This window comes from Bos grunniens, chromosome 16 (assembly GCF_055505025.1).
Source record: "Bos grunniens cultivar Pamir isolate PY7600 chromosome 16, Bosgru_T2T1.0, whole genome shotgun sequence".
Taxonomy (NCBI): Eukaryota; Metazoa; Chordata; class Mammalia; order Artiodactyla; family Bovidae; genus Bos; species Bos grunniens.
This window is the reverse complement of record NC_141180.1, coordinates 35,394,490-35,419,020: the sequence shown is the minus strand read 5'-3', so window position 1 is coordinate 35,419,020 and position 24,531 is coordinate 35,394,490. Positions and strand designations below refer to the sequence as shown.

Sequence of the window (24,531 nt, the reverse complement as noted above, 5' to 3'; positions counted from 1 at the left end):
GTCACAGAGCACTCAGGTTAGGATGGGGCCCTAGAAGCCAGCCGGCCCACCTCCCGCCCGCTACCTGGGAAAGAGAGAAATGAAGGAGGGTGGGCTTACATGACAGTCCAGTGCCCTCTGATATTATCTAAACGTTTTACATGATTCGCTCACATATGCTGAGATCCCAGATCTGAGGAGCTCCAAAAATCAGCTCGGTCCAAAACCTTAAGTCTTTGAGAATATCTGGCTTATGCCTACTTTCTACTATCAGCTAGGATCAACTGATTAAGGATACTAAGGCCTGGGCAGTTCTAGAGGACATGGTCATGTAATTATAGTGATATTGTTGGTTACCTGACCACTTGTTCTTGTTGTTTAGCTGCTGAATCATGTCTGACTCTTTGTGACCCCCATGTGCAGCCCTCCAGGCTTCTCTCTCCATGGGATTTCCCAGGCAAGAATACTGGAGTATGTTCCCACCTGACCACTATACCCCCCTCCCCACTTTGTCCTGCCCAGAGAACCCTAGTTTTGCAGAGAGCAGCAAAGAGCCAAGGCCCAGGGGACAGCTGGTGACTAAGACAAGCCACCTGTCCTGATTCTCCTCTAGGTTTCCCACCTTTCTGCACCAAGGCGGGGATCTGTGACCAGCCTCTGGACAAGGAGACTATACACAAGTCTGCTGGGAGAGATGTGGGCAGAGCGTCTGCTTTTCCCGATGAAAGGTGCCGATGCACCCGGCCCTGCCCCTCTTCTCCTGCTCTGACCACAGCCAAGCTCAAGAAGCCACATTATGATCATAAAGCAACAGAAGTGAAGAGAAAAGCCAAAAGAATAGAAAAAAAAAAAATCCAGGTTTCTGATGGCATTAGTGAATCACCAAACCTCTGGACTTGTACAAGAAAAAGAAATCACGTTCTTATTAAACCACTGGAGTCAGGGTTGCTGATACGAGAATCCCAAAATAAATTCCTAACAGATATATTTAGGAATCCTCACAACGAGTCTGGAATAGATCTATTCAATTAGAATCAGAGATATGAGCTTGGTTTTAAAAGTTTTCTTGCACATCTCTTGAAAATGGAAGTTGAAATACAGCAGTTTTTAAGTGAACTGAAAATGTTCAGAAAGGATCTATACAAAAATGATTAAATGCTTATCTTACAACATGCGTGAACCTCACGAATATTATGCTGACTGAAAGAAGCCAGACACAGAATGTGACAGTTTATGATTCTATTTACATAACATTTCTAGAGTCAGATCCATAGGACTGGAATGGGAACAGAGGTTGATTGCAAAGGGGCACAGGGAACTTCTGTGGGGGAAAGGAAGTGCCCTAAATGGGACTTTTGTGATGATTGTGAATTTTGTACAAACTCACAAACGTTCATTATGTTGAACACTTAAAATGAATGAATTTATGGTATGTAAGTTATACCCCAATAAAACTGTTAAAAAATACTTATCTTGGGTAATTTTCGATACTGTCAACAAAGAATTGTAAAAGGAATACACTGAAAACCTTTAGGGCAGAATATCACAGCTTCTCTTCTCTTCTCCTTCTATACTGACCGTCTTGATAACAGGACGAAGTAAGTCCTACCTTGATTCTTTTCCCATCAAAGTATTAAAAAGTGGGATTTCTGGAGACCAAAGGTTATAACTATCTGTAATCATTCTTCTCCCAAATCCTCTATTTTATAAAACTGTGTTAATATAAGGACATGTTAACATCGTAAGTGCAATACTCTGAGATACCAAGTAGATGATTTCTGAATGTGACAGCTACAAAAGGCAATGGAATTTAAATGACTTTAGGGCTTTTTACTCAAATGACGTTGGGTTTTTATTAAAATTCTCTTTGGGTTCTAATATATGAGCAGTTTTCACAAGTGTGCTTAGATATGTCAGAACAATGATATGTATATTTACCATGTTTTTATTCATACATCTACATAATTATATAATCATATATTAAGTATATATACTAAGTCAAACTTTCTAATTGTGTTGTCAATTTTTTTCATTTTCTCTTCACATGTACCTCAGTTGACAACTCTCGAGATAGTCGCGTTAGTGTCATACAATGATTGTGGTTCTGGTACCACATTTCTTTGTGATTTATTTGCTTTAATATTTAGAAACTATGTTGTTAGGCGCACAATGGTTCATTATGGTCATAACTTTTTGATAAATTGTATATATATAATATTTGCCTTAATTATACTTTTTTTTTCTTTTTTATACTCTTTTGTCTGTTATATCTTCACCTGTCAGTTCATTTTCATCCTTTCTGTTTCATTTTAATTCTGTCTTTTACAAGTAGTATATAATACACTTTGCTTCTTTTTATCCAGTCTGAGGATCTTCTAATAGAATTAACAGTTTCCAAAGTGGGAATGACTCATGTTTAAAAATATTCCTATAATATTATATTTCAGAGTATTATTTTTGTTGTTTTTTTTCCTTATTGCCAATTCCTGAACTTTTCCCAAGTGAGCCAAATTTTCTTTTTCCCCCCTTTAAGTGACTTAGAAACCCTGAGCCTGTTTTGACACTATCTACTAACTTGACATTTCTAATAAGCATATTTCCAGTCCCTGGTTTTCAGGCCCAGTTCAAAATGTTTGATTCACGAGTGGCCCAAGTGAAGAAGACTCTCCACTAGTCTTATACATAAGCCCAGACTTTGAACCAGTCACTGGTAAGAAAATGACAAGACCTCTAGGAAACTGGCAGCAAAGATCATGGAAGTGCGGGTGGATGGACCAGCCCCTGCAAGCTTACCTTCTCCATGCTCACCTGTATGTCATCCATGGGCTGTGAGCACTCCTCACTCTCTGTACCATCACGGTAGGACCCCAGCTCACTGTTCACCACCTCTCTGTTAGCCATCATCAAGACACTCATTGGTTCCCGTGGACGCACCTGTGAAGGTGTTACATCCTTGCCTACACTGGTCCCCTTCGGATTTCCAGTCACCTGTACTGTAGACACACCAATGTAAAGATCTTTGGGGTTCCACTTTACTACCGGCTGGGATGCAGAGGCGTGGAGGAATCCTGCAGTCTCTGGAGTGGGAGGGGAGATCTCCCGGCTGTAGTCCCTCAATCCTTCACTGGGGCTGATTGTCTCGGGGACAGGCTGCTTAGAACTAGGGCTCTGCTTCCTGATATTTGGCTGTTCCAGACTCAGTGCAGTGGACAGCAGCTTCTCCTGCCTTGCCTGGAAGTACTCGGGGTTCAATTTATGCTTTTTGGGAGCTGGATAATCTTTGTGGCTCTCACTGCTGTAGTAATTAGAGGGTTCAGACCGAGGTCTTCTCAGCTCTGAAAAGTACAGTAGAAAGGACAGTCAGGACAGGTGGTACAGTGAGGAATGCTAAAGAATTAACATGTTCTCTATGCCTGAGAGACACAGAGTACAAAGCCAGAACCCAAGACACATCCCTAACGTTTACATATTCCCCAGCAGTATATATTGTATTCAAATAATCCTCCTCCAAAATTTGTAGTTCTTTCTCACAGTAACACAGTTTTTTTTCCCCCACTCAGTTTTGGGGGTGGGATGGGCGAGCTGGGTTGGGGGAAGCACTAGGCATTCTAACAGCTAAAAGGAAAATTAGAAACACTAAAAAGAAAATCCCAAACCCTTAAACGTACGTGAACATCCTATGGACTTTTCCGAGGGTAGGGGCGTGACAGCAAAAGGGGAATCCGCCAAGTGCTGAGATGTCACCATTTAGGATTCTTACCTGGGTTGGTACTTGCGATGACAGTGACTCCTTTGGGTATTTCTGGGGAGTTGATGGCCTCGCTGTGCCACTGACTCACCCAGCTCTCTGTGCTGGGCTCGTCGCCTGCAGGACAGTGGATTCTGGGGTTCTGTCCTAGCTGAGCCTGCTCATCCCTCTGCAGGTGCTCCAGACACTCTGCTAACTTCACGTGACCTCGTGACCTGGCGATTCCCAAAGGCAGCCTTCCTAGAGAGTCTGGAATAGAGATGGCCCGACGGTCCCATTTGTACAGCACGACAGCTGCTTCCAAGTGCCCGAGAGCACACGCCCACATCTAAAAAAACAGAGAGACACAGTGCGCTTCCTCAATATGAGTTAAAAAAAAAAAATCCTATTTGACTTCTGCCACTGCTGCCAATTGACAAATTGGTCCTTGGCAGCAATCTCAACAGTGCCATAAAACATTTCCGTTACAAAGTGGCTCCGATATATATCATGTATCAACAAGGGTGAACACAAAGGAAGCCAGGCATATCCTCATGCCAGCCCAGAAGAACAGTTTGGGGAATAAATGAACCCATTTCTTACCAGAGGAGTACAGGAGAAGTGGTCCACGTTCAAGGGGTCGACCTCCAGTTCCAAGTCAATGCTGTCTGCATGCTTTGTGCTGGAACAGATAGCATCACAAATTACTGCACAGAGAATCAATGTTAAAAAATACCACAACATTATAAAACCCACAGAGATGAAACCGAAGTGGGCAGCCAACATTGCTGATGGGAAGAAACAAAGTCCCGGGCTTCCTAGGTGGTTTGGATGCTCTGTTTTGCCAGGAGCCAGGAGGAAATGAAAAGTCCAAAGTTTACTTTAGCATCTCGCTCAGTACTTCTTGGGCGGAAGTTCATAGAACTTTGTGGAACTGTTCTCAGAGAGACTCCTTTGCTGAGAGGATTCCATACTCCCTGAATGGCCAGATTTCCATCCATTGGTGGACACACTAAGAGGAGTGCCTGCTGATGGGTGAGGAGGACACCGGCCTTACCGCCACTTGATGAGGGTCTGGATGAGGGTGGCATAACCCTGGGCAGCGGCCAGGTGTAGGAGGGTCATCCCACGGAAAGTCTTTGAGTGGATCAGATGCTTGGACTTTGCCCAGCAGGCTCGGCTCATCATCTTCTCACACACGACAACCACTCGGCTCTCAAAGCAGCTGCCCAGCGTCCCAGGGCCGGATGCGCACTGTAACGAGACAACACGTGTTCCGATGACTGGAGGCCCAAAGGCCCACCACCATGTCAGCCTTCGGACACCAGAGGGGGAACAAACTCTGTGTGATTAGCAATTGAAAACAGGAAGCGCAAAACTGAAGATAAGGAAGCATCATGAAAGAGAGACAGAACATGCCGAGTCCAGCTTAGCGGCACACCCACAGCCGGGCACACAGGAATCTTCTGCAACTCTAAGGGCATCAGAGTCTGTCTACTGCAGCTGACAGTTTGACTGTGAACTCCGTGCTGATCCAGTTCAGGGAAAGCATATACTATAAAACAAACAAAAATGTGGTCTAGCCTCCCAGGTGATGTAGTTAAACACTGTAGACAGGAAACCGGCAGAGAAGAGCGAAGCAGGTAACTTTCTTAATGCTTCTACGGAAGGGGGGTTGTGGGGGGCTGCTGCCTGGACCGCTGACTCCCCAGCTCCTTATGGAGGAGAACTGTCACTTGGGGATTTTTCTCCCTAAATAAGAACTCTAAAATTTGCAACTGCATGGATGGACCTTATAGGCGTTCAGTGAAATAAGTCAGAGAGAAAGACAGGTACTGTATAATGTGTGTCACTTACATGTGGAATCTTAAACAAAAACCAAACACACACACAGAAAGCCTTCTTGACTTCATGGATCCTGAGAACAGACTAAGAGTTGTATGCAGAGGTGGAGGGTAGGAGGTGGGCAAAACAGTGAAGGAGTCAAAAGATGCAAACTTTCAGTTATGAAATGAGTAAGTCCCGGGGATGTCACGTACAGTATGGCAACTAAAGTTAATAACACTCAACTGCGTATCTGAAACTTGCTAACAGAGTGTATCTTAAAGGTTCTCACCACAAGGGAGAAAAATTTTAAGTCTGATGACAGAAGTTAACTAGGTTTATCATGGTGATCATCTGGCAGCGTACACACACGCTTAATCATTCTGTCGTACACCTGAAACTAACACGGTGTTATATGTCAACTATAGCTCAATTGAAAAAATAAATTTAAAAAATCCAGTCCTTTATAGAAAGCAAAAAGGCGACTGGGGAAGGCATTAGAGACTTCCAAATTCAAGTGTTATTACAGTACAAACAACAACAGAGGCATATGGGAAAGAGAAATTCACTCACTTTAACCACCTGGCTTTCTTCTCTCTGTTATAAGGAAGTTGTACAAGAAGAAAAATACAATCAAAGTCAGTAACCTCAACAGCTTATCTGAGTCTCTGTGATAGGTTTTTTTTTTTTAAATGAAATTTTATTCAGAATCCCCAGCATCTAAACAAATGACATTTTACTAGCCTCAAATACCATCTATGTTTGTCTACAATATTTTCTTTTAAAAAATTTTTTATTGGGGTGTATATTTTATCAGGGTATATTTCATTGTTTTACAATGTGGCATTAGTTTCTGCTGCACCACAAAGTGAATCATCTGTATGTTTATATATATATCCTCTCTGTGATAATTTTATGTTTCATACCCTCTCTCAAACAAATGAGACTCTAGTCCAATTCTCATTTCTGGTGTTTTTTTTAAGATTTTTTTTTTTGATGTGGACTATTTAAGTCTTTACTGAATTTGTTTCAATATTGCTTGTGTTTTATTGTTTTGGTTTTTTGGCCGAGATGCACGTGGGATCTTAGTTTCTTGACCAGGGATCGAACCTGCAGCCCTCGCAGTGGAAGGTGAAGTCTTAACCATTGGACCAGGGAGGTCTTGTCTCTGGTTATTATTTTAAGTTATTTTGTCCAGTAACGAACCCCATGAAATACTGTTGTTCCTCACTGTTTTTTTTAAAATCTGGAAAACAAACGCCTGTAAAAAATTTTTAAACACCTAGAAAATGGCTATAATGTCACCCTCACTAGAAATGTCATGACATGTTATAGGCATGTAGTCAGGCAACCCTGACCTGCTGCAGAATGGCCTTGACTCGAAAGACCCAGGCAGGGCTGCTCTGTATACACCAAGAAGACGCGTTCAGGACACACAGAAGTCACCAGGTAAGGAACAAAAGGAATTTTTTTTTGCATTAACAAGACCAGCTACATCTCTATCACATAAAGTGGACACATATTCCTTGACGCGAACATAAACTGATGAAAGAGTATTCGGTAGCAGCTAATATGGGATCAGGTAACAGGCCAGGGGCCAAAGAGCTGAGCTATACAATGGACATTACACTCCAGTCCCTTTCTGTAGCCTTTGTCAGTGAAAGAAAAAGGGCTCTGTGGGACTCTTATTTTGGCCATGAGACACACAGTAAGCAATGCTTACTACTGTTTATGAGACAGTTGTATCAGGGGGACGAGAAGCCTTAATATTTTACTTTGTGCCGAGTCTTTCCTTGTCCGTTGATTTCCAAAGACAGGTGAGAAACGAGAAAATTTTCCAAAAAGGTTGATATTTTGGGGAGGGTGGTGGTACCTTATGCTTTGTTTTCATCTATTACTAAAAATATTACTAACACTTGATATTTACAAGTCTTATAAGACTCAAAATGTTTACTTACAAACGTGATTGTTCAGGGAAAATCATCATCTTGAACGGAAAGAGGGAGAATTATCTGAGGCTTTTAGGTAATGGCTCAGCAGGAAGGTGATAAACACCATCCGTCCCTCTACCTTTACTCTAGAGTCTCCTGGGGAAAAAAAAATGTCTACCTAGGAAACTTTCCCCAAATGAAGCTCCTACAAGAAATCGATATAAAACTCTCAAGACTCCTGGGACTCTAGTATTTGGTGATTTCCCTGAACCCGACGACACTAATTCACCCGTCACGGAATTGCTGAAAAAGCATCTGGACAATGACAGAATGTATAATGTTGTTCTATTGTTCTCTACTGAAAAGGGCCCAGTTTCTCTGGGCCCTTTTCCGATCGAACTCCTGGAGTTTATACAAGTCTTATGAATTACTGAATTCAATTACGGTTTCTATTTATACTTAAGATAGAGATAGGACACAAGATACAAAATAGGTTCTAATTGGACTCCGAGCCCAGAAGATCTGAGTCATCGCTTGGGCTCTGTCTTGTCACTGGATGCCTTCCCTCCTGCTGGCAGGTAACTGCAGTGACTTCTGAGATCCACAGGTGATTTAAGGCTTAGGGAGGTGAACGACTGAGAAGGCCCACAGTCCAGGGCTTCTTCCCTGTTGAACAGACTTAAATACTCAGAAGCACAAGGACACAAAGCCCCCTGCCCTGCCTCTTGCCTCAGCCAGGAAGCACACCAGCGGAAGAGAAGAGACTTGTGATCGACTGCCGCGCTCCTCAGTGAAACGTGAAATGTCAGGAAGGCGATGGCCCTCAAGGACTCGTACCTGGGCCTGGCTCCCTCCGTTGCCGCTCCCTGTGCCCCCTCCGCTGCTGCCTCCTCCGCTCCCCTGCTTGTGCTGCTGGGACCCGGTCATCTCTGCCATCCTCCTCTCCATCTGCTCCAGCCGCTCCAGGATGGACATCCTGAACTGGTTATCTAGGGCAGAACATGGAAGGGTGAGGCTGTGTTTCGGAAGAATGGGCATTAATCCGTGGCCCAGTCCAGCCTGTAGGATGGGCATCCAAGGCGATCACCCACTCAACCAGACCACCTGGGTTTGTCCAGGCTGGTGATGACCCCGACACCTCACACAAGACCACAGCCGCGACCGCAGCCCAAGTTCTCAATGAAAGGAACAGAAAAACCCTTTCTGTCAAGGTTGTGGTTTCAGGTTCCGGGACCCCATTTCTTTGTCAAATTCCCCAGTGGAAACCCTGAAGGGAGATCTGGGGGACAGGCCCCTAGAGCAAACAAATGAACACAATTTAAATCGGTGAAAGAAAGCAATCATTGGGACTTCCCTGGTGGTCCAGTGGTTAAGGATTTGCCTGGCAATGCAGGGGATGCTGGTTCAATCCCTGATCAGGAACTAAGATCCCATATGCTGTGGACCAACTGAGCCTGTATGCCACAGCTAGAGAGCCCCTGCACTGCACTGAAATATCCCGCATGGCGCAATTAAGATCCCTTGTGCCGCAGCAAGGACCCAACACAGCCAAATAAATAAATTAAATAATAAAAGTTCAAGTTCATTTAAAAATAAGAAAGCAAGAGATCACTGTGAGAAAGAAGAATATACACAAATCCACACACATATAGTTACATATATATATATATAAAAGGTATATCAGTTTTACCCAAAAACTGAAAAAAAAATTATTTTCTGATCCAGGCTCTAGCTGCAAACACACACACATATATGACAGCTGGAGTGAGGTAAGAGCTCTGCAAAGCCCTGAGGCAGAATGTTCAAGGAGAAGAAGCCACGTGCCTGGACCACACCCGAGAGGACAGCAGAAGATGCAGTTGGAGAGGTGAGGAAGGACCAGACAGGAAACAGTTAGAACCCTGGCTGTGCTGTATAATAGTTATATAACTCTGAACAAACTCTTTGGTGCCTCAGTTTCCTTAACTCTTAAATGGGCATAGTAACAGTCCTTATCTCCGAGGGTTGCTGAGAGAATTTAGCGAATTAACAGATTTGTAAATGTTCAGGACATGGTTAAGTCCCAGACAAGGGTGCCAGCCATCAGCATCATCTTATGGTAAGGGAATAAAATATCTTGGGAAATTGATCAACCTGCTGTGAAGGCACTATTTTCAAAACACAGCCATCTGAATCAAGGAAAGGAGTACCCTGGAGAAGAAATATTTTATCAGCCTCCCTCGTCATCCAGATGATAAGTCCTGACACTAGGGAGTAAACAGTGCTGCTCCGCAACTAAGCCCGTGCACAGCGACAACAGAACCCGAGTGCTGCGACCGCTGAAGCCCACACCGCAACTAGAAAAAAGCCCCGCAGCAGCAAAGACCCAGCACAACAAAAAACAGGCAAGGGAACACTCCATGCACTACTCACCCATGAAGTAGCTTTACAAACATTAACCCGTGAACCCTCATGACCATCAGGTGAGGCAGGTCTGCTGGCCTCATCTTACAGACCAAGATACTAAGGCATTCATGCGTGCAAATAGCATCTGACTCTGTGATCCCATGACCTGTAGCCTGCCAGGTTCCTCTGCTCAAGGGATTTCCCAGGCAAGAATACTGGAGTGGGTTGCCATCTTCTACTCCAGGGGCTCTTCCCAACCCAGGGATTGAACCCATGTCTCCTAGGTCTCCTGCATTGGCAGGTGGGTTCTTTACTACTAAAGCCACCTGGGAAGCTGACTGAGGCATGAGAAGACACTTTATCTATTGGTCTCCATGATTCAGAGCTTGGCCACCAGGTGCTAAAATCAGGAAGGGAAAGTCATGGGAAGAGAAGACGCACGAGAGTTAGCTGATCTTACCCCAGGGAACAGAACTTTTTTCTCAAAGTCAAAAGGTAGTAAGCACCTGTTTCAGGGGCAAGTTTTCAATACAGAATGTCAAATTGATTTCACTTTCCTAAACCACAGAAGCAGGACGAGGAAGACTGCTTTGCAAGAATCGTATTATTTTCTTAGTAAGCTATTTCCAGGAACACCACCAAAGGAAAAGCCTTCCTCTTTAAAAGAGAAAGGTGACATCTTTCCCCCCAATTTCATACAGACTGACAAACCCTGAGACCCCTCTAAGTATCTCAGTGGCATGGTCACAGATGGGGGCTCAACCCTGAATGAATATCTGCTTGTGATGTACCGGACATGGCTCGTCATCCTGGGATCACTGATGGGAAACTTCCGAGCTGGTCCCAGAACCCTTTCTCTGTGCCCTTTCCACTGCTGCTGCTAAGTTGCTTCAGTCGTGTCCGACTCTGTGCGACCCCATAGACGGAAGCCCACCAGGCTCTGCCATCCCTGGGATTCTCCAGGGAAGAACACTGGAGTGGGTTGCCATTTCCTTCTCCAATGCATGAATGTGAAAAGTGAAAGTGAAGTCGCTCAGTCGTGCCTGACTCTTAGCGACCCCATGGACTGCAGCCTACCAGGCTCCTCCACCCTTGGGATTTTCCAGACAAAAGTACTGGAGTGGGGTGCCATTGCCTTCTCCACCTCTCCACTAGAAAATGGGAATTTTGCAGAATGCAGCACTCCTCCATCTGAAGCCAACAGAAGACAAAGAATTTTACCTTTTAAAAGACAGTGAACTCAAGTGGAACAGCAACTATCCTTCAGGTACGTTTTTAAACTCTCCTTGCTTCCTCCTGATCCTGCCAGCCAGATAACCACCCAACTCTGAACACATGCAGAGAGCCTCACGCAGACTGTCGAACCAGCTTAAACATCCTGATGGTTTCTTCTGCCAGCCTGCAAATCTTGTGTCTCTTGAGTATGTGTTTAGAATCTTTTCGCTTCTTTTGGAGCTTGGTTTGCACTGGTCTGGAGCACGGTGGCCAAGATTAACATGCCAAGTCATGCCAACAGGGAGAAGGGCACAGGGCACGCCACGTGGCTGTGCTCTGCCTGTCGAGGTGGTTCTGTTTCAGCTGCACTGGCGACAGTGCAGGCGGCCCTGGTTTGCGCCCCCAGCCCATCCCGTCCAAGCCCCTGCCAATGCAGCTGCCTGTCAAAACCGAATGACCCTGCAATCCCACTCCTGGGCTCAGGTCCAGGGAAAAACATGATTCAAAAGGATACATGCACTCCAGTGTTCGCTGCACCGCCGTTTCCAATGTCAATAACCAAGACATGGAAGCAAACTAAATGTCCATCAACAGAAGAATGCATAAAGAAGACGTGGTACATATACGCAACGGAGTATTTTACTCAGCCACTGAAAAGAATGAAGTAACGCCATTTGGGGCAACATGGATGGACCTAGAGAATATCATACTGAGTGAAGGCAGTCAGACAAAGAAGGAGAAATATCACACATCTCTTATATGTGGAACCTAAGAAGAAATTATACAAATGAACTTACTTACAAAAGAAAGACCTGCAGACTAGAAAAATACGAACTTACGGTTGCTGGAGGGAAGGGATAGTTAGGGAGTTTGGGATGGTCATGCACACACTGCTATATTCAAAATGGATAACCAACAAGAACCTATTGTATAGCACAGTTTGGGGGAGAATAGACACATGTATGCTGAATCCCTTCCCTGTTCACCTGAAACTATCACAACACTGTTAATCAGCTAAAACCCAGTAAAAATAAAAAGTTTAAATTTTGAAAAAAAAATATATTAAGGTCGAGGGAAAAAACACTAAGTCACCAGTGCCGGGTCTGCCCCAGGGGTCACTGGCTCCTGCTCCCAGACTGAGTGTCCAGTGCCAGCCCCACAGTGGACTATGCGGTCAGCTCTCACACGTTATCAAGCTGTTCTAAGAAGCACTTAGTGAAGACACTCAGAAGCAGTTATTTACCTCTTAAGAAAACTGTATCATGCAGAACAGCATCGCTGAGCCTACTGACTTCAAATGGGGGAGGTGGTGATGATTAAAATATGAAACAATTGAGCTGGCACCCTGGAGCATAGGACCATGGTACCCCGTGGACCAGGAATCAGATCACACTTCCTTCATCATCTTAAGATGATGGTCTACACCTCTCCATGACTGGCAAGTCAAGAGCAACAACATGATGCTAGTTTTGGCTTTATAGCTTTATTAATTAAACCTTTATTGTAAGATACTCAGCGAATTCAGAACTATCTCTCATGTTAATTGTGTTGCTGTTGTTGGGTAGTCATTCAGTTGTGTCTGCCTCTCTGCGACCCCACGGACTGCAGCATGCCAGGCTTCCCTGTCCGTCACCGTCTCCCAGAGTTTGCTCAAACTCATGTCCACTGAGTTGGACATGAGTGATGCCATCCAACCATCTCATCCTCTGTTGCCCTGTTCTCCTCCTGAGTTCAATCCTTCCCAGCATCAGGATCTTTTCCAATGAGCTGGCTCTTCACATCAGGTGGCCAAAATACTGGAGCTTCAGCATCAGTATTTCCTGTGAATATTCAGGGTTGATTTCCTTTAGTATTGACTGGTTTGAAATCCTTGCAGTCCAAGCAACTCTCAAGAGTCTTCTCCAGCACCACAAATTGAAAGCATCAATTCTTCAGCACTCAGCCTTCTTTATGATCCAACTCTCATATCCATACATGACTACGATGGACCTCTGTCAGCAAAGTGATGTCTCTGCTTCTTAATATGCTATCTAGGTTTGTCATAGCTTTCCTTCCAAGAGCAAGCATATACATCTTAACTGTGTATTACTGGATAAAGGTAATATAATTATTTAGAAGCAAAAGACTTCTGATTAAAAACTAGTTACAGATCCACTTATTCATCTGCAAGTATTTATGGAGCACCTACTGGGTACCATGAAATTAAAAGAAGCTTGCTCCTTGGAAGAAAAGTTATGACCAACCTAGACAGCATATTAAAAAGTAGAGACATTATTTTGCCAGCAAAGGTCCGTCTAGTCAAAGCTATGGTTTTTCCAGTAGTCATGCATGGATATGAGAGTTGGACTATAAAGAAATCTGAGTGCGAAGAATTGATGCTTTTGAGCTGTGGTGTTGGAGAAGACTCTTGAGGGTCCCTTGGACTGCAAGGAGATCCAACCCGTCCATCCCAAAGGAAATCAGTCCTGAATATTCATTGGAAGCACTGATGCTGAAGCTGCAACTCCAACACTTTGGCCACCTGACGTGAAGAAGTTGACTCATTGGAAACGACCCTGATGCTGGGAAAGATTGAAGGCAGGAGAAGGAGACGACAGAGGATGAGATGGTTGGATGGCATCACCAACTCAATGGACGTGAGCTTGAGTAAACGCCACGAGTTGGTGACGGACAGGGAAGCCTGGCGTGCTGCAGTCCATGGGGTTGCAAAGAGTCGGACATGACTGAGCGACTGAACTGAACTGAACTGACTGGGTACCAGGTACTGGGGGATGCCTTAGTGAAGAGATCCCTGTCTTTCTCTGTTGACCAACAAATAATTTTCGCAGCCTGAAAGCACCTGAATTGTTGAATTAATGCGGTATGGAGGCAGGGAGGAGAGAACAATGTGCAGATGGAGGGGGCTGATGAGGTTTGCCCCAGTCTCATCCATGATGTTTCAAACAAAGCCAATGGTGATTCAGTTCTGAGGGGTTGCAAGTCGCCTGTCCTTGGGACAGTTTGAGTGAAGTGATCAGACTGCTCCCTTGGGAGACCCCGGCTGGACGGAGAGCAAGCCGAGAGCGCACGTTTCCTGGAGCATGTGAGCCTCCAGGGGTGTGTTCTTCTGCTCAGCCCAGTGGTTTTCGGTGTCAGCAGGCAACAGAATCACCTGGAGGGCTTCTTGGTGGGCCCAATACCCAGGATTTTTTGGTGTTGGGTTTCTAAAACATTTATTTATTTTTGGCTCTGCTGGATCTTTGTTGTTACGTGGGCTTTTCTCTAGGTGTGGAGACCGGGTACTCTTGCTTGTGGTGCATGGGCTCAAAGGCACCACTTGGGCTTCAGTAACTGTGGAACACGGGCTCAACAGTTGTGGCTCCCAGGCTCTGGAGCACAGGCTCAACCACTGTGGGGCATGGGCTTAGTTGCTCCATGGCATGTGGGATCTCTCCCCATCAGGGATCGAACCTGTGTCTCCCGCATTGGCAGGTGCTTTCTTTACCACTGAGTCACCAGGGATGCCCCTGGGTGTTGGTGTTGATGCTGGTTTTGGTGTTGGTAGGCTTAGGTGAGCCCAGATGTTGCATTTCAAGCAAGTTCTCAGGTGATGCTCTGGTTTGGGACCACATCTTGAGGACTGCTGCTCTAAGAGGCCATCCTCCCTCCACAAGAATGAACCCTCTCTCTGCCTAGTGTTTGTTAAAGAAAGGCCCCAGGACCACCTGCTCCAGTGGAGACACAGGTTCCCACCCAAGGTGGACACATGAAATGTCACCTCCTGTACATCACACAGGGGTACCCAGTGGTTTAACGGTAAAGAACCTGTCTGCTCTGCAGGAGCCGTGGGTTTGATCCCTGGGTTGGGAAGATCCCCTGGAGAAGGAAATGGCAACCCACTCTAGTATTCTTGCCTGGAGAATCCCATGGACAGAGGAGTCTGGCGGGCTACAGTCCAAGGGGTCGCAAAGAGTCAGACAGGACTGAAGCAACTGTGCATGCACGCACATACATTATGGCGGATCCCTCCACACGGGCTCCAACAGCATCAGCTGCACATCTTCTCAAGCACACGGCCAATTCACACCTGACAACACTTGAAAATGATTTGAAATACACCTCCTTGCCCTGCTTTCTGCAACTAATCAGGCACTACTTTCTCAACCTCACCAAACCTTACCTCTTCATTGCTCTCTCCTCTCTCAGTGGGATGTCTTCCCAGGTGTGTTTTTGTCTCCTGCTTCTCTCTAAAGCAGTTTATTTACTTGGATGGCTTCAGGGGATGAGACGGTTCAACTGCCATGCAGCAATTCCTTCCCACTACATTCAAGACATGTGCACCCACCTACCTATACCCCAGATGAAAGATAAATGATGCTGATGGCTTTGTAGCCAGTCTGGCTCACAATTCATTCCAAGCCTCTTCATAAGCCTGTTCGACCTGTTTTTTTGTTTGCTTGTTTTAGCAGAAGCAGCATTTCTAGACTAAGCAGCGATGAAAGAGTAGAAAGAACACCAGAGTAGAGAGAAGGGCTACAGGTTTAATCCTGTCACCGTGTGACTTTGGAAAAATTACGATTACTTTGCATCTCAATTTTCTCATCCATAAAATGAGAATGCTGCTGCTGCTGCTGCTGCTAAGTCTCTTTAATCATGTCCGACTCTGTGCGACCCCATAGACAGCAGCCCACCAGGCTCCCCCGTCCCTGGGATTCTCCAGGCAAGAACACTGGAGTGGGTTGCCATTTTCTCCTCCAATGCATGAAAGTGAAAAGTGAAAGTGAAGTCGCTCAGTTGTGTCCGACTCTTAGTGACCCCATGGCCTGCAGCCCACCAAGCTCCTCCATCCATGGGATTTTCCAGGCAAGAGTACTGGAATGGGGTGCCATTGCCTTCTCCGATAAAATGAGAATATCACTATCTTATTGTTACCTATGAGGATGATGAAACAAAGTAAACTTTTAAAAAAATAGTCAGATTCTCTTAAGTCTGAATTATTATTGGGGCTTCCCAGGTAGCTCAGATGGTAAAGAATCTTCTTGCAATGCAGGAGACCCACGTTCAATCCCGGGGTCAGGAAGATCCCCCAAAGGAGGAAATGGCAACCCACTCCAGTATACCTGCCTAGAGAATTCCATGGACAGAGAGGCCTGGTGGGCTACAGTCCAGGGGGTCGCAAGAGTCAGACATGACTTAGCAATTACACCACCACCAATTAACATTTACCTAAAATTTCTAAACAATACCAAAGTTTTAAACACACACACAAAAACTTCATGAAGTCAGATACCCACAGTGTGTTCCAAGTTTAGGTTTGTGATTTGCTGCTGTCAAAGTGAAGAATCCCAAGTGTTTGGACATCTAATGAAAGGAACTGGCTGTGTCAGGAACCAACAACTACCCAGACTAAGGCTCTCGGTTCAGCCACACCTACCGTCACCTGCAGATTTTGTACAACTCACTTTAAATCTGGGAACCGAATGGATTTTCACATTGAGCAATACAACATGAAGCAATTTCTGACTTTATATCAGATAATCTAGTTTTACAATAACCTGAATCCCTCCCCTGTGACCCACAAAGTTAAATGTCAGGTGTTTGGCAGGAAATGGGTCTTTGCCGACAGCCTCGGGCAATTGTTTAGGGGTCCTCTCATGCTCACTGGTCTCCAAAGCGATCAGGAATGTCATATGCTTTGGGGTCTTGGGGTGATGCCCATCTTTCTCCATATCCACCTGGTGACCCTCTTATTTTTCAGGGTGTAGCTCAAACATCCTTTCAGAATTATTATTTGTAGCTATCACTGAGCATCTACATGGGCTAGACATTCCACAGGTTTTATTTTTAGTCCTGGAAACAATTCTGATTTTCCTCTCCCTTTTACAGATGGGGAAGCTGAGGCTCTGAAAATGTGTTATTTACCCAAGGTCATGAGCATCAGTACAGGGACTTGAGCACAGGTTAGGCTCTGAACCTACTTCCTAGTCCGCTCAGCAAGCCTCTGTGCCCTGTTGTGCGTCCTGACAGCGTTCAGCAGACGAACCTGTAGTTCTTTATTTACCCGGCCGAACTGGGTCTTAGCAGGGTACTCGGGATCTTCCACTACTGCATGTGGCTGAACTGCCCAAGACGTGTGTGGCCTTAGTTGCCCGACCAGAGACTGAACCCAAGTCCCAGCAACTACAAGGCAGATTCTTCTTTCTAAGTTTTTTAAAAAATAATAATTTTAATTTTTAAAATTAATTTAAAGAATTTTAAAAACTATTTATGGCTGCAGTAGGTCTTTCTCTAGCTGCGGCAAGCGGGGGCCACTCTCTAGTTGCAGTTCAAGGGCTTCTCACTGTGGTGGCTTTCCTTATTGCAGAGCATGGGCTCCAGGCTCGTGGGCTTCAGCGGTTGCAGCATACAGACCCAGTAGCTGTGGCACAACAGGCTTAGCTGCTCTGTGGCATGTGGAATCCTCCCGGCCCAGGGACTGAACCTGTGTCCTCTTCACGGCAAGGCAGATGCCTAACCACTGGACCACCAAGGAAGTCCCTACAGGTACTTTCTCACATGTGTCATTTCTTCCAGAGCGAGCTTTCTGCAAGTCTTGTACCCTTGGTACCAGATCCAGAGTGGGCATACCCAGTTGGCAGGAAGGAATATCATGTTCTAATTTAAGCTCCTTCAGAAGCCAACTAATGGATGAGGTCAGCCAAACTCTGGAACGAGGGCTCCAAATGACCTCTACTCTCCACAGTGGGCTCCAGGGGGCTTTACATACACTAGCCCATCTTATCCTCTATTCTCAGGGAGACAAAGAGCATTCAAGATGACTGAAGCCCAGTGGAGTTGTTGTGCAAGCACGTGAGAAAGCTCTAGGCGTTTCCCTGGGTGGCTGCCCTTTCCTTGGGGCTCAGGTAAGCAAATTACGTAAGTGCCGTGTGTTGGTGCAAGACTCTGGCAGAAAAGCTGCGGAAGACCTGACTTCTCCATAGACACAAGCCGGGATTTCATGCAATGTCACTTTCCTTTATCCACTGAGATCCCCGTTATCAATACGGATCCTCACCCTTCAGGTATTCCCACTTTCCCCAGGGAAATGAAGTACTTGGATCACGGTGCCTGGCAGTGCACCTTGATGAAAGGACTGCCTCTAGGTAGTTACCCAAGTGCTTAACGGGTTCAGCTGTTGGAGAAATGGGACGTTCTTACTGTGAGACCAAAGAGAGATTTTCGAGAACAGCCTTAGAAAGTGGGTGTGGATTTGCACAGCCTGAAAATCAGCAAACAAATAACATCTGCAACCCCGAGAGCTTGTTATGACAACTGCTCAACCCGGGCTACCGCTGGTCTCACTGCCAGAGCAGGAGAGAAAGTTTTGCCTTGGCAGGTAAATGAATGAAGGCGCGATCATCAAATACCATCTGCTATTTTAAAACACGTTATTTGTGGCTCTGGCGCACATGTGCCCTCTGGTTGCTATTTGGACCGGGGACCAGAGGCCGTGTCTCCTGTTCCGTGGCCAGCCCTTGGCCATGCTGGCAGTAAGGGCTGCTGAAGCATAAGGAGGCATGACTCCGGCTATTTCTGTAGAGAACTGTAACTGCCACCGAGGAAGCCGCCAGCATTTTGCAGGGGAGCTCAGAAGGATGGGAAACACGAGGTCGCTTAATTCCTTCCCAGAATCGAGGGGCGGCCAGAGTGCCCAGAGCGGCTCCTCCCAGGATAGCTGCTGAAGACGTCCAAGTGCAGGGGAGAGGGTGAGGCCTGCCTGGAGATAAGGCACAAGCTGTACCACTCTGATTTTCCAAAGCAACGGCTAAATTTAGCCTTAGGAAAAACTGCCTTCCTCCACTTCTTCACAACTCCCCAACTCTATGGACCAAGACACCAGTAATGGACGTCAGCAAGCCTTCTTAAGACCGTCTTCATTGTCCAGGATGGGGGATTTGGATTTCTTCCTGGTCTATGGTTCACACTGCTCACAAAGTTAGAGTCTCAGGTGCAACGGGGAAAAACCCTTTAAGCTGATGAAGAGCGATGAGACGAACTTATGAGGGGCGCAAAGCCAACCTACAAGGATTTCTCCTTTGAAATCCTTCAGTGCAAGGCAGGCAAAGAGACCCAGCCTCTATCCTCTAAGCACACAAAGGCTCAGTGGAACCCAAGGAGCTCAGCTGGATCATGACACGGCATCCAGAGTGTACAAGCACCCGGATTACACAGGAGCCAACCTCACTGCCAATCAAACAGCAAAGCAACTGCAGTTCAAGGCCGCAGAACTGCAGCTAGTGAGCGTGAGAGCAAAGGAGATGGGAACTCTGACAGACGCGCCACCTACCTTCATCAAGTCTACAAAAGAGGAGGCTTGCTAATGTCCCCCAAAGCACCACACTTGGAGGCCACTGCCTCAACAGTTTCAGTGAAAATGACAAGTACACGCACGATACGTACAGATTGAGACATTCTAGAAATGCATGGAGCGATGGAGGAAACCACAGACACCAACGGGATATTTTTTTTCCAATTATAAAATGCAGTTTATTAAAAAGTTAAGGCTGATATGAAAATATTTCTTTCCTAATACATGTCTTAAAATTATATTAAACTTCAGAGGTAAGCACTATGCAAAATTTTTAACTTTTTATTTTGTATTGGAGTAGAGCTGATTAACAATGCTGTGATAGCTTCAGGTGGACAGCAGAGCGACTCAGCCACACATATACATCTATCCATTCTCCCCCAAACTCCCCTCCCATCCAGGCTGCCACATAACACTGAGCAGAGTTTCCTGTGCTGTACAGTAGGTCCTTGTTGGTTATTCATTTTAAATATAGCAGTGTGGACATGTCGATTCCAAACTCCCTAACTATCCTTTCTCTCCCATCTTCCTTCCTCCCCCATACCCCGCCCCTGGTAACCATTACCAATGGGGTCTTCAGAGGGAAAAGATGTCAGGATGTGAGTGAGTGCTGAACTTTAAATATCTTACCCAGATGAGGTGGTAAAGGAAAATCCTGCATTTAAGAACCACAACTGCCAAGACGGGAACTTGTACAAAACACACAGAAATTGTCAAGGGGCAAGCATCCATTAATTAACTGCCAGCAGGTTGTCCTGGGGTGCCCAGCTGTACCAAAAAAACCACTCTGAGTCCTCAGGGAAGAAGGATGGGGAATCAGGGCCAGAACAGACTCCTGCTCTGAAAGTCAAGTGCATACCCCCTGCTGGGCCTGCACTGCCTCGTGCCTGTCAGGGTCCGAGGGGTGAACGGTGAACAGCACAACTCAAGTTGTCACGGTGTCCACCAGGGACACAAAAACCAAACGAGACGTGTGCCTTCGTTTCCAGAACCCCATCCTGATGGAAGCAGAGGGCAATGGAGCGACCTCGATGGTTCTATGGGGCCAGCGCCTGCCTTTACTCTGTTCACTCATCTTCCTGAGGCCTGGCACATAGTCGGCCCCAAATAAACATTTACTGAACAAGGGACTTAATTTCCTCTGTTCAAAAGATAAAGTGTGAATTACGAGCAGGACAAGGCAAAGGAGATTGCTTAGGACAAAATATTTGTTTCCATTCATCATTTCCAGGTGACTTTCCTCCAGCCAGGTTACAAAAAGCAGTTCCTCCCTTTCTCTCTTCCCTAATCCCATCAAACAGGTTGGGGACCAGGCCCGTGAAAACAAACAAACTGACCGAGCCAGACACAGGATAACGCTTTTGCCTGAGCAGCGCTGCTCCACAACAAGGCGGGGGGACAGAGACGATTCAGGGAAAGTCGAATATACAACAAAAAAGAAAACTGCCAATGAGAAGTGTTACAAGGTACTTGGGGCAAAGGTTTTTGTTTTTGTTTTGTTTTTTAAAAAGTCCTGGGTGCTTCTAGAGAATGCTGCTCATCACAAGAGATGTTGTTTGCCCTGAGTTTCTGGTGATTTTCAGCATCTGAGTGAAACACCGCACACAGTGCATTTGGGATTCTGGTTGAAAGCCGCCTCTTGCTCTTTCCAGCTCACTCCCCACACATTGCTTAGAGCCTCAAGGCTTTCTCCCTGGGCTAACTGTAGGGTGCCGATGTTCCCAAGCTGTCCTGCGACCTCGTGAGAGAGTTTAAGTCCAAGATGTTCCACAAATACACATTTTTTTAAACTCTGGATTCTACAGAGAACTCGAAAGTGTACTAACTACAGTACTTTTTTTTTCTACAATGACGTAAGATTCTGTAAAACTCTGGGATAAATATAGAAGAAGAGGTCCTTTTCAAATCAATTGACTGAAATGTCTCTATTTTAAAAGAAATAGCTATACTGCTTTAAAATACTGGATGTATTTTTTAAAAAGATGAAAACAGATAAAATGATCTAAAGATACTGTTTTACAATTTATCATAGGTCTTTCTGACAGATAGAGAAATAGCTTTAAAGATCAAAGTTATACCACTTTAATAATTTTATTACAAAATAAAATACTTCTCCAAGGGAACCACCAGACCCATAGAAAAATTTGAACCAGTAAGCTCCTTTATTCAGTACTGTTGTGATCCCTATGAGGACCATTTTGTGTACTGGCTCCAGAAAAAAAGTGAAAGTAAGTGAAAGTGTTAGTTTCTTAGCTGGTCTGACTCTTTGGGACCCCATGGACTTGGGTAGCCTGCCAGGCTCTTCTGTCCATGGGATTCTCCAGGCGAGAATACTGGAGTGAGTTACCATTCCCTTCTCACTGCTTAGAAACACATCAAGGGCTGCTCTCCTGTGTCTGCAGGCTACTCGCTTCCACAAATTTTGAGTTTGGCGGGGCTTATACTATTTGATATTACTGGGTTGGTTAAGAAGTTCTTTTTGGTTTTCCCATAAGCACATACAGAAAAACCCAAACAAACTTTTTGGCCAACCCAATACATCTTCTATCAGCACTCCATGCCTAGACTCGAGTCATCTTCAAATTTTTACAAATTCCAAACGAGTGAGGCCTCAATGAATGTATTACTGAGGCCACTATTCAAACATCCCTTGGATTAGGTGGAAAAGCTAAAACCTTATATAGCACTTTTCACTCAATGGGGATGCAACTTGCCGGGGGGTGGGGGATACAACAGTTTTCGGGTCATCTTGGTATCCTTGGGGACCTCTCCAAATCGGGCTTCTTTCATCATCCTATAGGGGTTCACTGGTGGCTCAGTGATAAAGAATCCGCCTGCCATGCAGGAGACTTGGGTTTGATTCCTGGTCCGGGAAGATCCCCTGGAGGAGGGCATGGCAGCCCACTCCCATCTTCTTGCCTTGGGAAATCCCATGGACAGTAGAGCCTGGTGGGCTACAGTCCATAGGGTCACAAAGAGTTGGACACAACATAGCGACTAAACAACAACAAAAATCATCCCACTCCGAGTATAGCTGGTCTAAAGGTTCAGGGAGCAGTTAATGATGGAATAAAAGGTGAATAACCAACTCAAACTGCAGTGGGAGCTAACCCTGCTACACACCCATCAGAAATCCCTGACATGGCCCCCCTCTCTTTTTCTTCCCTGCTTCTTCCCTTTCCCTGGTCTCCCTTCCCTGCCTTCACCTATCCCCCCTACCCGAACCTCTCTAACTCCCTCCTTCTCTCACTTAACCTGGATCCAGGTATGTCCCTTTGAGATGACTGATAAAAATACTTATGCTTAACAAGAGATTAGGGAAAATGGAGATTCATGAAAAGAGTAAACAAAAGCTCACATAAAGCTGTTATACAGAAAATACACACTAAATATCCTCTAAGACGGTTAACTGTGAGCCTCAAATTTGGCTGAACTTAGCAAACAAAGCAAAAAAGGGAGGCAAGATCAAGATCACTGTCAATTGCTGTGGACAGCATGGCTCTTCTAGGTACTGAGTGCTGAGAGAAGATACTAGTAAGAAAGGCTGTGACATAATGCAGTGGTCTCCAAACTTTTTGGGAACCAGGGAGAAATGTTTCCATGGACGGAGTAGAGGGATGGTCTGAGGATGATTCTCAGAAGGAGTACACAACCTAGATCCCTCGAGTGCACAGCTCCCAGGAGGGTTTGAGCTCCTATGAGAATCTAATGCCACTGCTGATCTGACAGGAGGTGGAGCTCAGGCAGTAACATGAATGACAGGGAGCAGCTGTAAATATAGAGGAAGCTTCGCTCGCTCGCCCACTGCTCAACTTCTGCTGTGCAGTCGGGTTCTAACAGGCCATGGAATGATGCTGGTCTACGGCCCGGGGTGGGGGTGTTGGGTATCCCTGATTTAACAGACCTCAACATCCTTGCAATAAAGGCAATGCGTGTGTGCGTGCTAAGTCGCTTCAGGCATGTCCAACTCTTTGTGACCCCATGGACTGTAGCCTGCCAGGCTCCTCTGTCCATGGGATTCTCCAGGCAAGAAAACTGGAGTGTGTTGCCATTTCCTCCTCCAGGGGATCATCCTGGCCCTGGGGTGAAACCCATGTCTCTTGCATGTCCTGCATTAGCAGGCAGCTTCTTTACCCCTGAGCCACCTGGGAAGTTATTGCGCTAATGTGCGCTATAAATTGCTGGTAAAGAGCTAATGGCAGGCATGTCTCCTAACACTTATCTGATCATTTTTTGTGGTGGGGAGCATCTTATATGCATGTCTTATAAGTAATTCCAACAAAAGGGTTTAGGAACTAAAACTAGTCCTAAAGGATACCTTGATATAGACAGTCTCTGAGTGAGGAAGCTCCCGGTCCACTTTAACCTACCACAGACCCCAGTAAGGTCATGGAGGTTAATGGTGAGCATCACCCAGGAACTAGTGTGGGAAGCTGCTTGACCCCACATCGCCTCCCACTGCCTCCAGTCTCCCTCCTTAGGGGGCTCCTCCTCTCATTGCCTGTGGTTCAGTCAATTCTTCCTCAGACAACCTCTGACACACTGAACCACCTCTTTAGCCACATTTTCCTTCCCTTTTCATTGTTCTAACTCTTGGAGATACAGCAGAAGGATTTCTGTCATTCTCTCTTTTGTTCAATTTAATAATAAAAATATGACTGTAATGATCATGGATTGCCAAAGAATTGATGCTTTTGAACTGTGCTGTTGGAGAAGACTCTTGAGAGTCCCTTGGACTGCAAGGAGATCCAACCAGTCCATTCTAAAGGAAATCCATCCTGAATATTCATTGGAAGGATTGATGCTGAAGCTCCAATACTTTGGCTACCTGATTCAAAGAACTGATTCATTGGAAAAACACCTCGATGCTGGGAAAGATTGAAGGCAGGAGGAGAAGGGGACGACAGAGGATGAGATGGTTGGGTGGCATCACCGACTCAACGGACATGAGTTTGCGCAAGCTCCAGGAGTTGGTGATGGACAGGGAAGCCTGGCGTGCTGCAGTCCATGGGGTCGCAAAGAGTCGGACATGACTGATCGACTGAACTGAACTGAACTAATCATGGATAATAAGATTGTTAGGGTTATCAAGAAACTGAAATTATTTACTTACTCTGGGTTTATTCCTCTAAAAAGTTAGACAG

The 24,531-nt window shown here is 45.6% G+C and overlaps 1 protein-coding gene across 7 annotated transcripts in view; it reads right to left on the bottom strand.

The window, feature by feature from the left end:
* CAMTA1 (calmodulin binding transcription activator 1) overlaps positions 1-24,531 on the bottom strand; it is a 967,475-nt gene that overhangs the window by 23,966 nt on the left and 918,978 nt on the right. For 4 of the 7 annotated variants that reach the window (XM_086344274.1, XM_086344276.1, XM_086344281.1 and 1 more), the window contains 5 exons: positions 8,299-8,450; positions 4,764-4,960; positions 4,310-4,388; positions 3,740-4,055; positions 2,788-3,314 (listed from right to left, as the gene is read on the bottom strand). In XM_086344274.1, coding sequence (XP_086200400.1) covers positions 2,788-3,314; positions 3,740-4,055; positions 4,310-4,388; positions 4,764-4,960; positions 8,299-8,450 — 1,271 coding nt within the window. The remainder of the gene's footprint in view (positions 1-2,787; positions 3,315-3,739; positions 4,056-4,309; positions 4,389-4,763; positions 4,961-8,298; positions 8,451-24,531) is intronic. The other 3 variants (XM_086344277.1, XM_086344278.1, XM_086344280.1) reach the window with 1 other exon arrangement.